The 12866-nt window shown below is 37.5% G+C and overlaps 1 protein-coding gene across 5 annotated transcripts in view; it reads left to right on the top strand.

Annotated features, from left to right (window-relative positions):
• Positions 1-9965, top strand: part of SLC7A2 (solute carrier family 7 member 2) — a 110775-nt gene extending 100810 nt beyond the window's left edge. For all 5 annotated transcript variants that reach the window (XM_039542349.1, XM_039542347.1, XM_039542346.1 and 2 more), the window contains exons 8-12: positions 1804-1906; positions 5936-6126; positions 6499-6665; positions 7729-7837; positions 9245-9965. In XM_039542349.1, coding sequence (XP_039398283.1) covers positions 1804-1906; positions 5936-6126; positions 6499-6665; positions 7729-7837; positions 9245-9429 — 755 coding nt within the window. In that variant the 3' untranslated portion in view covers positions 9430-9965. The remainder of the gene's footprint in view (positions 1-1803; positions 1907-5935; positions 6127-6498; positions 6666-7728; positions 7838-9244) is intronic.
• The last annotated feature ends 2901 nt before the right edge of the window (positions 9966-12866 follow it).

Below are 12866 nucleotides of genomic sequence, written 5' to 3'. Positions count from 1 at the left end.
CATCTTGAAGAACAACAGTTACAACGATGAGTAACCGTCTTTTACCTAGGTTTGGTAGTACAGGATAATGGTGAACTCAGTGATGATCGTATAAGCAGAATAGGAAAGGAATGGAGAGAACTGAGCAGAATGATCTGCAATAGGAGGAAGCCTATCAAATTGAAAAGTAAGATATATAAGATGGTAATTAGGCCTGTACTTTTGTATGGCTCTGAATGTTGGACATTGAGGAAGAGACTTTGAAGGAACGATTTTGAATATACGGGAAATGAAAATGTTAAAAGGGATGCTTGGAGTTATTAGGATGTACCATATTTGGAATGAATGAATTAGGGGAGGTTTGAAGGTGATATCAATTATAGAACACCTGACAGAAATCAGGTGTAGATGGTTTGGGCATGTGAAAAGATAATAGGAAGAATATATTAAAAACAGTGTGTTAAACTTAGAAGTGGAGGGTAAGAGGAGGATTAGAAGACCCAAAACTAGATGGATGGATGTCATACAGAAGGGTCTGGTTAGCTCTGACGTTTCTGAGGATCTGCTTCAAGCAAACTGGAAAGGAGAAGGAGGACTCAAACAGCCAATCCCATCTAGATGGGGCTAAGGCTAGAAGAAGAAACATGTTGGAAGTCACAGTGAAGTTGCTTTGCCAAAGAAGGCATAAAATAAGTCACTTTTAAAACAATGCTGTTTATTAAAAAGTCATGCAATCACCTGCAAAATACTAAGATTTTATTCAGCCTGATTTAACATTTAAATTTACTTACTCTTGTTTATAGGCTCCAATTCAGCAAAGCATTTAATGATGTGCTTAATGAGATTTAACCAGGTTCTCAAGTGGTTTGCTGAATTAGGGCCATAATACACACAAATTACGTGTACTGGTTATAGATTAAAGTCCTGATCCAGTCTGTGTTGGATCAACATGCATGTCAGTAGATTGGATCCCACTGTCAGCTTGTGGTTTCAGGCTCTGACCATGCAAACCTCAGCCTGTAGAATTTGAGTAGGAGTTCTATGCACAGCATGCTTGCAGCATCTGGCTCTTTGATAATTAAATATTCTCCAAATTTTTCTACAATACCTTAGTAAAAATAAAGTGTTATATTTTTAAGTGAGAAATGTTTTCACATAGGGTTATGTTACATATCAGTTTTCATAGTTGGAAATGACGACATTTTTACATGACAGCAGTGAGGAGCTTCCTAAAATGTATTTTTCACTATGTTCCTTCCTAACTGTATTGTGTTTCCCCTTTGTCTTAAACTTAAGAACCATTCCTACTATACAACTAAATATATGTCCAAAATAACCATATTAAAAATCACACAGCAGGTATATAGAGAATTATGGCTGCAAGGTTTTCATTAGTGTTTCCTAGATGTTCTCTGGGTATCTTATGTTTGAAAACAAAAAAGTAGGCCAAAATTTGTGAACTTGGTTGCCTAAAGTTAGTAGGCACCTAAATCCCTGTTTAGGTACACAAATAGGTACACTTTCAGGACTTGTTGAGCAACCACAGTGAGAGCTATGGGTGCTCAGGGTCACTGAAAAGAGACCAATTATATTTCACTGCCTACATATAGAGTTAGGTGTCTAACTCCAGGCAACCAAGTTTAAAAATGTGGGTCTTTACTTCGAGAATTCATTTTTATGCATTACCATGGTTTCATTTGTATTACTATTAGTAAGTCAACTACATAAAAACTCCATACATAGCCTCTTGAGCTGCCTTAAAAATCTTAACTCTCAATATGTAACTTTCATACAAACTCTGTATTTCTCTCTTCTTTTTTTTAGCTATAATGGCATTTCTTTTTGACCTAAAGGCTCTGGTGGATATGATGTCTATTGGTACACTTCTTGCTTACTCACTTGTAGCAGCCTGTGTTCTCATCCTCAGGTGAGCCCCACCTTCACCCCCCTGTTTGTTTTTCTGTATTTTATTTTGTCCTCTGCAGAATACATTTAAAATACAATTTCTGTTTGTATAACTTTTACTCTATGTACATACATTTTGTAAAATTAGGTTCACTCTTCTAAAATGTTAATCCGTGTGTGGTTTCTTAATTTAATGATTACCAGAAGTGGTGTCCCTTCAAAGTTGGATGTACACTAGGAATAGACCCAGTGTAATGCCAGTGTGGGCACAGGTCAAATCCAAAACCTTATTTGAAATCTAGGAGGGTTTTCCTTTCTGAAAGATAACTTATATGATCTTCAACTCCAAATGGTGTAGTAGGACCTCATGTCAAAGCTAGAAACGTATTTCTAATTTTACAATATAATTTATGTTTTATCTCCTACTGTATGCAGCAAGCACAGTAAATTGTGGGAGCTATATGTGAATAGTGAAATACTCTAATAAATTTGCTTCATAAGCCTAATCCGACCTTCTAGTGTGTTTTCATCTTGTGAATCAATAAGTTAGGAGACTGAAAACAGATGCTTGGGATTTGCCCAATCTAGAATCAGCAAGGTCTGGACAAACCTGAGGAACTGTCCCAGAATGAGGTGTCATTAGAGGAGATTTGGGAACAAATTGATAAATTAAAGAGTAGTAAGTCACCAGGACCAGATGGTATTCACCCAAGAGTTCTGAAGGAACTCAAATATGAAATTGCAGAACTACTAACCGTAGTTTGTAACCTAGCATTTAAATCCGCTTCTGGACCAAATGACTGCAGGATCGCTAATGTGACGCCAATTTTTAAAAAGGGCTCCAGAGATGATCCAAGCAATTACAGGCTGGTAAGCCTGACTTCAGTACCGGGCAAACTGGTTGAAACTATAGTAAAGAACAGAATTGTCAGATACATAGATGAACATAATTTGTTGGGAAGTGTCAACATGGTTTTTGTAAAGGGAAACCAGGCCTCGCCAATCTACTAGATTCTTTGAGGGGGTCAACAAGCATGTGGACAAGGGGGATCCAGTGGATATAGTGTACTTAGGTTTTCAGAAAGCCTTTGACAAGGTCCCTCACCAAAGGCTCTTAAGCAAAGTAAGCTGTCATGAGATAAGAGGGAAGATCTTCTAATGGATAGGAAACAAAGGGTAGGAATAAATTACCAGTTTTCAGAATGGAGAAAGGTAAATAGTGATGTCCCCCACGGGGTCTGTACTGGGACCAGTACTAGTCAACATATTAATGAATGATCTGGAAAAAGAGGTAAACAGTGAGGTGGCAAAATTTGCAGATGAAACAAAACTACTCAAGATAGTTAAGCCCAAAGCAGAACGTGAAGAGCTACAAAGGGATCTCACAAAACTGGGTGACTGGGCAACAAAATGGCAGATTAAATTCAGTGTTGATAAATGCAAAGTAATGCACATTGGAAAACGTAATGCCAACTATACATATAAAATAATGGGGTCTAAATTAGTTGTTACCACTCAAGAGAGAGATTTTGGAATCATTGTGGATACTTCTCTGAAAACATCCACTCAATGTGTAGTGGCAATCAAAAAAGTGAACAGAATATTGGGAATAATTAAGAAAGGGATAGATAATAAGAGAGAAAATATCATATTGCATCTGTATAAATACATGGTACACCCACATCTTGAATACTGTGTGCAGATGTGGTTGCCCCATCTCAAAAAAGGTATATTGGAATTGGAAAAGGTTCAAAAAAGGGCAACAAAAATTATTAGGGGTATGGAATAGCTTCCATATGAGGAGCTATTAAAAAGACTGGGACTTTTCAGCTTGGAAAAGAGACGACTAAGGGGGGATATGATAGAGGTCTATAAAATCATGACTGGTGTGGAGAAAGTAAATAAGGAAGTGTTATTTACTCCTCATAACACAAGAGCTAGGGGTCACCAAATGAAATTAATAGGCAGCAGGTTTAAAACCAACAAAAGGAAGTATTTCTTCACACAACGCACAGTGTGTGGAATTCTTGCCAGAGGTGAAGGCCAAGACTATAACAGGGTTCAAAAAAGAACTAGATAAATACATGGAGGATAGGTCCATCAATGGCTAGTAGCCAGGATAGGCAGGGATGGACAGTGTCCATAGCCTCTGTTTGCCAGAAGCTGAGAATGGGCAACAGGGAATGGATCACTTAATGATTACCTGTTCTGTTCATTCCCTCTGGGGCATCTGGCATTGGCCGCTGTCGAAAGACAGGATACTGGGCTAGATGGACCTTTGGTCTGACCAGTATGACCACTCTTATGTTCTTATGTGATCCGGTGGATACAGTGTACTTAGACTTTCAGAAAGCCTTTGACAAGGTCAGAGAAATGTCTCAAGGCAAGGCATCCTTATAAGCTATAGAATGGTGTGCCTTTTGTGATCTAATACAGTGGTTCTCAACAAGGGTACGCACACCCTTGAGTGTATGCAGAGGTCTTCCATGGAGTACATCAACTCGTCTAGATATTTGCCTAGTTTTACAACAGGCTACATAAAAAGCACTAGTGAAGTCAGTACAAATTAAAATTTCATACAGACAATGACCTTTTTATACTGCTCTATATACTATTCACTGAAATGCAAGTACAATATTTATATTCCAATTGATTTATTTTATATTTATATGGTAAAAATGAGAAAGGAAGCAATTTTTCAGTAATAATGTGGCTGTGACACTTTTGTATTTTTGTCTGATTATGTAAGCAAGCACTTCTTAAGTGAAGTGAAACTTGAGGGTACGCAAGACAAATCAGACTCCTGAGAGGGGTACAGTAGTCTGGAAAGGTTGAGAATCACTGATCTAATAGCTGACACTTGTCTATAATTACAGCTAATCTAAAGGTATTTTTAATGTAAGGTAACTGAATAACAATGACACATTGGTATTGCAATGCATAAGACAGGTTTTTTTTAATTGTGTGTATTGCTGGTAGTTGGGGCAATAAATGAAGGTTAAAACTAATTAAGTAGTCAGAGGAACTCAAACTGGTAATTTTGAAAAATGTAACAATAATTCTGACAATAGTAACTTAAATTCATCTAATTTATCACTCACAGGAGAATATGCTCTTTCCCATAGTAAGGTTGCATGTATATAAAAACGTTACATTCCTTCCAAAGTTGGTGTTAAATCTCAGCCTTATTCAATCAGTGTTTCTTAGTGTTTTTTTCTCTAGACTGCCTCATGCTCAACTCAATGAAAGTTTATTGAAAATACCTACTGTATTTCAAGAAATCCTCTTCCGTATCTTTGCTTCATCTCATGAAGGGCTTTTATATTGTGTTGTGTTTTCTATTTCGATTATAAATATTTTTGCTGAAAAACAACTGCCTCCCACAAGATAGTTAAAAATAAACAAAAAGCCTCTTCTAGTTTATTATTATCGCAGAAAATCTTAGGAGACATGGTGTTAGCTTTGTAAAAGTGGTTATTTGTAATTGTTAACTTTTTAAGAGACTATATTACCTTTAGTAGTATCCTCTATACCTGTGGTTCTCAATCTTTTCCATTCCATGACTCCTTCAGGATTACCCTCCCATTTAGCAAAATGGAAAGGAAAGGGTGATTATGACCCCACTCCTCCACAACACCTGTCTGCAATGCCCAGTTTGAGAGCTCCTACTGCATACCGTTCTTATGTGCTTGTCTTGTTCCATTCTAAACTGTGAAAGTCCAGGCTATGGGAAACCAGGTTACCAGGGTGTAATCTTCCTTTATTATTTTATATATGATAGGGCCCAGTATGGCAGGTGGTGTTGGATGATAGGCCCCTTTCCAGAGAGTTTAGAGATTAAATAGACTACCTAGAAATAAAAGAAGATAGAAGGGATGCCACACAAATTTTGAAAGGGGAGACTTAATTTTTTATTGTGGCTACTAGTGTAAAGTGGAATCATTGGAGATTGCTGTGGTATTTATAACCATCCTCCTTCAACCCCCACCACAAGCTTAACTTCTTTACTTGTTACAGTCTTGTATATAAATATCTATTTATTTGTGGATAGGTACCAACCCAATTTAACCTATGAGCAACCAAAATATTCTCCAGAGAAAGAGGCTCTGACCGGATCAGAAAGGGAATCTCAAATTAGTATGCTTCAAGGGCACCACTTCAGTCTTCACACATTGATGAATCCATCCAGTTTGCCTACAGAGCAGTCTGCCACTACCGTTAGCTTTTTGGTGGGTCTATTAGGTAAGTCTACAGTTACCCAAATAAGTACAATACATTCAAATCAAGTTCCATAAATAGTGGAATTTAATTAAGCAGAACAAAAGTTCAAATCCAATGGTAATATCTTAGAGTACCTTCTCATGAATGTCAAATATGAAGTATTCTGGTAGGAAAACAGATTTTTATAGTTTGTTCCATAATCTTATTTATTTTCCTTCAGTCAAAAATAAAGCAGAATAAAGTGTTTTCTTGTCAAAACAGACTTTTCTCATTTTAAAATCTGATAATGTCTCTATTGGTAAAGATCTGTGTTATCAGATTAAGTTGCATGTTTATTTAAACAGTTTTGAAAGGTTTGACTTCCTTTCAATTCTTATTTTCTTTTTCACACAGCTTTTCTGGTGTGTGGGTTGAGTGTTCTGACCACATATGGGATTCATTTTATTGCTAATATGGAGCCTTGGAGCATTGGTCTTCTTGCTGTGTTGGTAGTACTCTTCATAGTCATAGTTCTCACTATGTGGAGGCAGCCTCAGAACCAGCAGAAAGTAGCCTTTATGGTGAGTAAGATAACACAAATAATGCAGAGTTTAAATTTGTTTTAATAAAACTGTGTGTGTGTGTGTGTGTATGCTTGTGTTTTTCAGACAGTGCCTCACCATTGCACTATTGTATCTCCATTGGTGATAGTGACAGTGCTAGTGTAGACAGGTCATATGCATTTTTACCACCGTGTTGTCTAGACTGTCTCAGATCAATTCTGGTATGATTTCACTGCAGACTGAATGAGGAGGCCTTGCATAGGGTGCACCGTCCATACCCCGTTCACACCACTGATTGTTGGATATGGCTGGTAAATTGTCTAGTACAGAGGTCCACCAGCTATTCTCTACCACTTGTGGGTGCTGGAGCAAGCAGCACAGAGGCTATTTCAGCCCTCAGGTTGGGAAAGCAGTTGAAGAGTGGCTCCACTACTACAAAGCCTGTAACTTAGAGGGAAGAGTTCCTTCCTCCCAGCCCTGGAGGAGCAGTTTAGCACAAAAACCCAGTTGCTTGGACTGTGTGCCATAATTCCTTGGAGCATGAATAAGTCTTTCACATACACTACAAGGATTTTTTTTTTTAATGGGCAGTTAGGAAAGTGGAGATGAGCTGAATGATGGGATGAGGTATGGGAAGTTATTTGGTAGGGTGATTGGGAAGGACAGGGATATAAATTGTGTGCTTTTTTATTGAGGCATGTTATCCTTTTTAATTTTTTATAAAGTGTGCTCAGAGCTGTGGGTGAAGGATGTTGAATATAAATTTTAATCAATAAAATAAGTATTGTTTCAGGCTTCCACCTAGATTAATTCAGGAATTCAGCACTGCATTGCTGTATGTTCAGTGCAGATTGACAAGGTTTTCTCTGCAGCTGTAGGGACCAAAACTTTTTTTTTAAATGAAAGCGTAGGTTTTGCAGAAACTAGTGATTAAACCTTACACTAAACAGGAAATGTGTCTTACTCTCACTGGTGAGTGGGGCTGTCAGTCCCTTTATTTGTGTTACAAAACTGAAATGTGCCATTTAGTGTGCGGAAAGGTTTGAAAAACATTACTATCTTATAAACTGTTTCCCCTTAGGTTCCATTCTTGCCATTTTTGCCATCCTTCAGTATCTTGGTGAATATTTACTTGATGGTACAGTTAAGTGGAGAGACTTGGATCAGATTTAGCTTCTGGATGGCTTTTGGTAGGTACTTTATAACAACTGTTTACATTAGGATTGATGGGTCCTCTCTTGTGGTTCTTTCTAGGAATCAGTTAATCATCTTCTTTTAACTATTCAAATAAAAGCCTTCTTTCAATAAATGTCAAATGATATCACTAGTCAAAACAAAAACATACCTCAGAAGATGTATGCTTTTGCTGCTAAAACTGCACAAGCAGTTATGAGGTAGCAGGAATCGTAAAAGCTACAGGACTAATTCAAGTTAGCTTATTGCTGTCTTCCAAATAGAGGTGATGTATATGTAGGCCTGGAAAGCATTAACATTGAGTCTGGTAAATCTTTTCTACCTGCCTACTCTATTTCAGAGGCAGCACTTTCAACTCACTTTGTGATACAAAATCCAAACAGGGAATATTTAACATATTCTCAGGATTTGTTTTGGTAAATTAGGGTGACCCAATGTCCTGATTTTATAGTAACGGTCCCGATATTTGGGGCTTTGTCTTATATAAGTACCTGTTACTCCCCACTCTTCCCAATTTTTCACACTTGCTATCTGGTCACCCTATGGTAAATATAAAATGAGAGCTGAAAGTGGTTGTTGTGTCAAAATGCTCCTGAAAGGTTAGCTGAGATTCAATCAGCGTAGTGGTAGAGAATGAGAAATCTATGTAGGCTTTGTTCACACACACATATCAGTAGCACTGATTTTAACCAAATTGGTTTAGAAACTGAGTTAGTTAAAAAAATCAGTGCAAATCATTTATATGGGCAGGTTTTTTTAAATTGGTTTAAGAAAGTGCTTTATATTGATGTAGCTTAAGTTGGTTAATCCAATTTAAGAGTATTCACATGAAGAGGTTGCACTGATTTAACTAGCTCAGTTCCTAAATCAATTTACTTAAGTTGGTACAGACTGTGTGTTTGTAAGCCAGACCAGAAAACATGGGGAGAAAAATATGTAAAATCGAGATCAATATTTTTCTAATAATTATAGTCAAAATTGTAGAGAGAGGAGTATTTGCAACTACTGTATCTATTTCCTACTACTCTATCATTCTCCTCTGAACTGCAGTACTTAATGTATATTTCTATAATTGTAAACTGCAAAAGTCAGTTTTGGTGCTCCAGACTTGTATTGCAGTCATGAATTACAGGCAGCACTCACCATTACCAGTGCAGATAAGAGCATACGCAAATGACTGGGAAATAGAAATGTTGCACTGGAGCCCAGCACTGCCAGTTGTCTTTAATGTAGGGAAGAGCTACATTACCAGGCACAAAGGCCTGAAGAACTAGTAGTAATTTGCATACCAGAGACAGTGAACTGTTCAGGTAAACAGGTTCAGTTATCCAGGGGGTTGGGAATCACTTTTAATGCACTGTTTGCCTGAAAAAAAAATTAAGTATTTTTTTTTGTTTTGGAAGGCTTCTTTATTTACTTTGCATATGGCATCAGACACAGTCTTGAAGGTCATCCTAGAGATGAGGAAGATGAAGATACTTGCTCAGAAAATAGTGGAATACAGGAAAAGAACCCTGTAGAAGAAGCAGATGAACATACAAATGAAAACGCTCAGTTTATTACACATGAAAGGACAAGTGAATGTTAATGTTGCAAACAACCTTAACGTGCATGTCTCTTAAGTAGTAGTAAACTCTGACCGAATGTAGTTGCTGAACGAAATTGTCAAAAGGTAGCTGCCAGCAGATTAACAGTAATTTATATTTGTGCATCTTGAAAGTGCCTACCACAAAGCGTGACTGACGTGTTGAACTAGCTGCTAATACCTCTTGGATACTTCAGCTCCAATCACATGAAGACGTTCTTCAGTGAAAAATTGATATCCCAGGTGAAAACATCAAGGAAGATGAGAGGAAGGACAGACTTCCAAGGGGATAACCGTACCTTTGCTATGCTAAAATTTGGGGGTGTTTTGGTTGCACAATTATATACAATTAATTGGTGATGACAAAGTATAAAGAATTTTAGGATTGCTTACAAAAGAGGGCCCTGAACATTTTACATTTTATGAAGAAAGCAACTGCTTTTCATATGTTCTCCTTATCCCTATTTGTTAAAATACTTTGTCATGGTCTGATAGGGTATAATGAATAACAAAGTGACGATACTCTTTGATCATTAAAATATTGAATTCCTTCTTATTTCTTTACAGGGGACTAATGGGAGATTAATTGGGAGTAGGTCTAGAGCAGTGGTTTTCAATCCCTGGGGTCTGCTGACTATGTCTAACTAAAGAAAATAACGTTTCAGATGCCAGAAAAGGCATTCTGTTTTTCTGATCAATCAAAAGTATGTGAATATGCCCATCTACAGGTCAAAGCCTGGAAGTGTTACCGTTACCATAGAAACCCACAGTTTAGCGCCCTTCATGCGTCAAATACTGTGCCAAGCACATGCAACATTTATAGTTGAATTCTGTTCAGTCAGTTTTCAGTGTAAAACTTCTAGGGTAGGAATCCGTGGACCACAGGTTGAATTTCAAAAGGGGTCCACACCTCAATTCAAAATTTTTAGGGGTCTTTAAATGAAAAAAGATTGAAAACCACTGGTCTAGAGAATAATCTGCAAAGCTTGTTTACAAATGATAGCACAAATCAGACACTTTTAACAAAGTAGAGTACAGTATATTTATATCAAAGTAATAAGGAGATGTTCAGCTATTCTTACCAGTAAGCAAATATGCATAATTCAGACTATGAAGATGCTTATGAGCAATGATACACTGTAGGAACAGTATTCAAGAATATTATTTTGTTTCATATAAAGTCACATCTGAATTTTTTTCCTTCCAAAGTTACTCCAGGTGCTAAAAGAAAAATTCAAAAGCAGACTTACTCTTATTTGCCTGTAAATCAACTGGGACATAATGTGTGGGACATCATAGCGCAAAATCCTGGCTGTACTGAACTCAGTGGGAATTTCTGTAATTAGTACTTATGTATAGCTTTTAGAAATGCTTTCTTCTTCACAGCTAAATTCCCTCTTCCTCCTCGTCCATCATATGCATATTGGGGGGGGGGGAGGGTCGGGTCTATTTCATACGTTGCTTCTTGACAAGAAAACAAATGCCTATGGTACTAGAGTTCCTTGCACAGAGAGGAGGAGGGTGGACATACATGGAGGCAAAGCTTTTATTTAAATATATTTATTTTTAATCCTGACAGGGTATCTTCAGGGATGATAGGATTTAAAATTTGAAATATATCTATTTGCAAAGTCTGGGTTTTTCCCCCTAAAACAAATGTTTCAATTCTTTATTACCCTTTAAATAAATATCAATGATAGTAGAGCAAGCAATCATACATAAACAACACAGTGCACATGGGTCTGATGTCCAAAAGCCAGGAAGCAAGTTGTTATAACAATATTGAATAATTAATTTGAACATAATGAACGATATCTTGATGGTGTTCTTTTCAATGTAAAAGCAAAGATTTGTGTTACCTATCAAAGGTACATAATCATTTAAATATTTTTAGTGTATATAGGCTTAAATAGTTGAGAAGTGTCACTGTTAGTTACGGAGGATTTCAAAATGTGGAGTTATTTTGCCCAAAATGTGTGTTATTAATTAAAAATAAGTTCCCAATAGTAAGCAAAGAGCATCCGGAATACTGCCATTGACTAAAGGAAATAGGTAGTCTTACAATCTAAAGGACAAGATAGCTCAGTGGTTTGAGCATTGGCCTGCTAAATCCAGTGTTGTGAGCTCAATCCTTGAGGGGGCCACTTAGGGATCTGGGGCAAAAATCTGTATTTGGTCCTGCTATTGAAGGCAGGGGGCTGGACTCAATGACTCTTCCAGTTATAGGAGATAGGTATATCTCCATTTTTTATTATTATGCTGTTAGCTTTCTCCTTTACTCACTGTAAGGCAAGACCCAGTGAACACAGTTTTGACAGGTGTCTTCAAAGACATATGTTGTCTGATATTAAAAATCACCTTTACACTTCTACAACATCTGGAAGTTACAAGAAGGTGGAAAGCCATTTTCTATGTGTGTGCGTGTTAGCAGCATTGGATTCTTGCTACTTTTTAGATACAACTAGGGTGACCAGACAGCAAGTGTGAAAAATTGGGACGGGGATGGGGGGTAATAGGAGCCTATACAAGAAAAAGACCCCAAAACCGGGACCGTCCCTATAAAATCGGGACATCTGGTCACCCTAGATATAACGTGCACAAACCCTGGCGAACACAAAAATGTGAAAGCTTCTTGGCACAGAACCAGAAATGTGTTGATACTGTACAGGGGAATTGGTTCTTAATGTTGAGCTTCCTTTACTCCTCAGTTTGGATTGGATTGTGGATATGTTGCAGTACCTGGAATGGAGGGGTGGATTTGTGCTGTTGCACCAGTGGCCCCTACTGGCCATTAACAACAAGAGGTTACATGCTGAAAAGAACACTCCCTTTTTTCCTTGACTGGAAGGTACTTGGTTATCTAATGTACCCCAGTGAAATTTCCAGAGGACAGTTGCTGGGAGGTGAGAGCCCTATTAGCTACCTTTCTCTCTCTGAGAGAAGCATATGCAAAAGAAAAATACTTTCCTCTTACTGAGACTTAGCTATTATTGTCCTAAGGATAAATACTCACCCTTATGTATGGTCAATCTTGGGAGGGTCTTGGTGTTAGGGACAAACCCGAGGGAAGCTGATTAGCAATGTAGTTTGGGTGGGGCGGAAGGAAAAGGGCTAGGAAAGTGGATGGAAAGCAAACAACCCAACAAAAGTTTGTGTGGGTAGGTAGGCGCAACTCTATTATCTTCAAAGGAATGAATCTGACCCTATGTTAGATAACAACTTTTACTATTACTTTTCAGCAAAATAGAAATCAAAGTTCAGATGTTGGCTTCCTTTTTTTGGAAGCATTTTTTAACTTACATGATGGGATGTTTCTGAGTTAGAAGCAGTTTTATTTGGATATAAAGAAAGACGCTATTAGACTTCTGGCATCAATGGAAATTCCTTTGTCTCAGCTTTAAGGATGTTACTACTAACTGGATTCAAAATACTATCTGTGT

This window comes from Mauremys reevesii, linkage group 5, assembly GCF_016161935.1.
Source record: "Mauremys reevesii isolate NIE-2019 linkage group 5, ASM1616193v1, whole genome shotgun sequence".
Lineage (NCBI taxonomy): Eukaryota > Metazoa > Chordata > Testudines > Geoemydidae > Mauremys > Mauremys reevesii.
The sequence above is the reverse complement of the archived record's forward strand: the minus strand, read 5'-3'. Positions and strand labels throughout refer to the sequence as shown.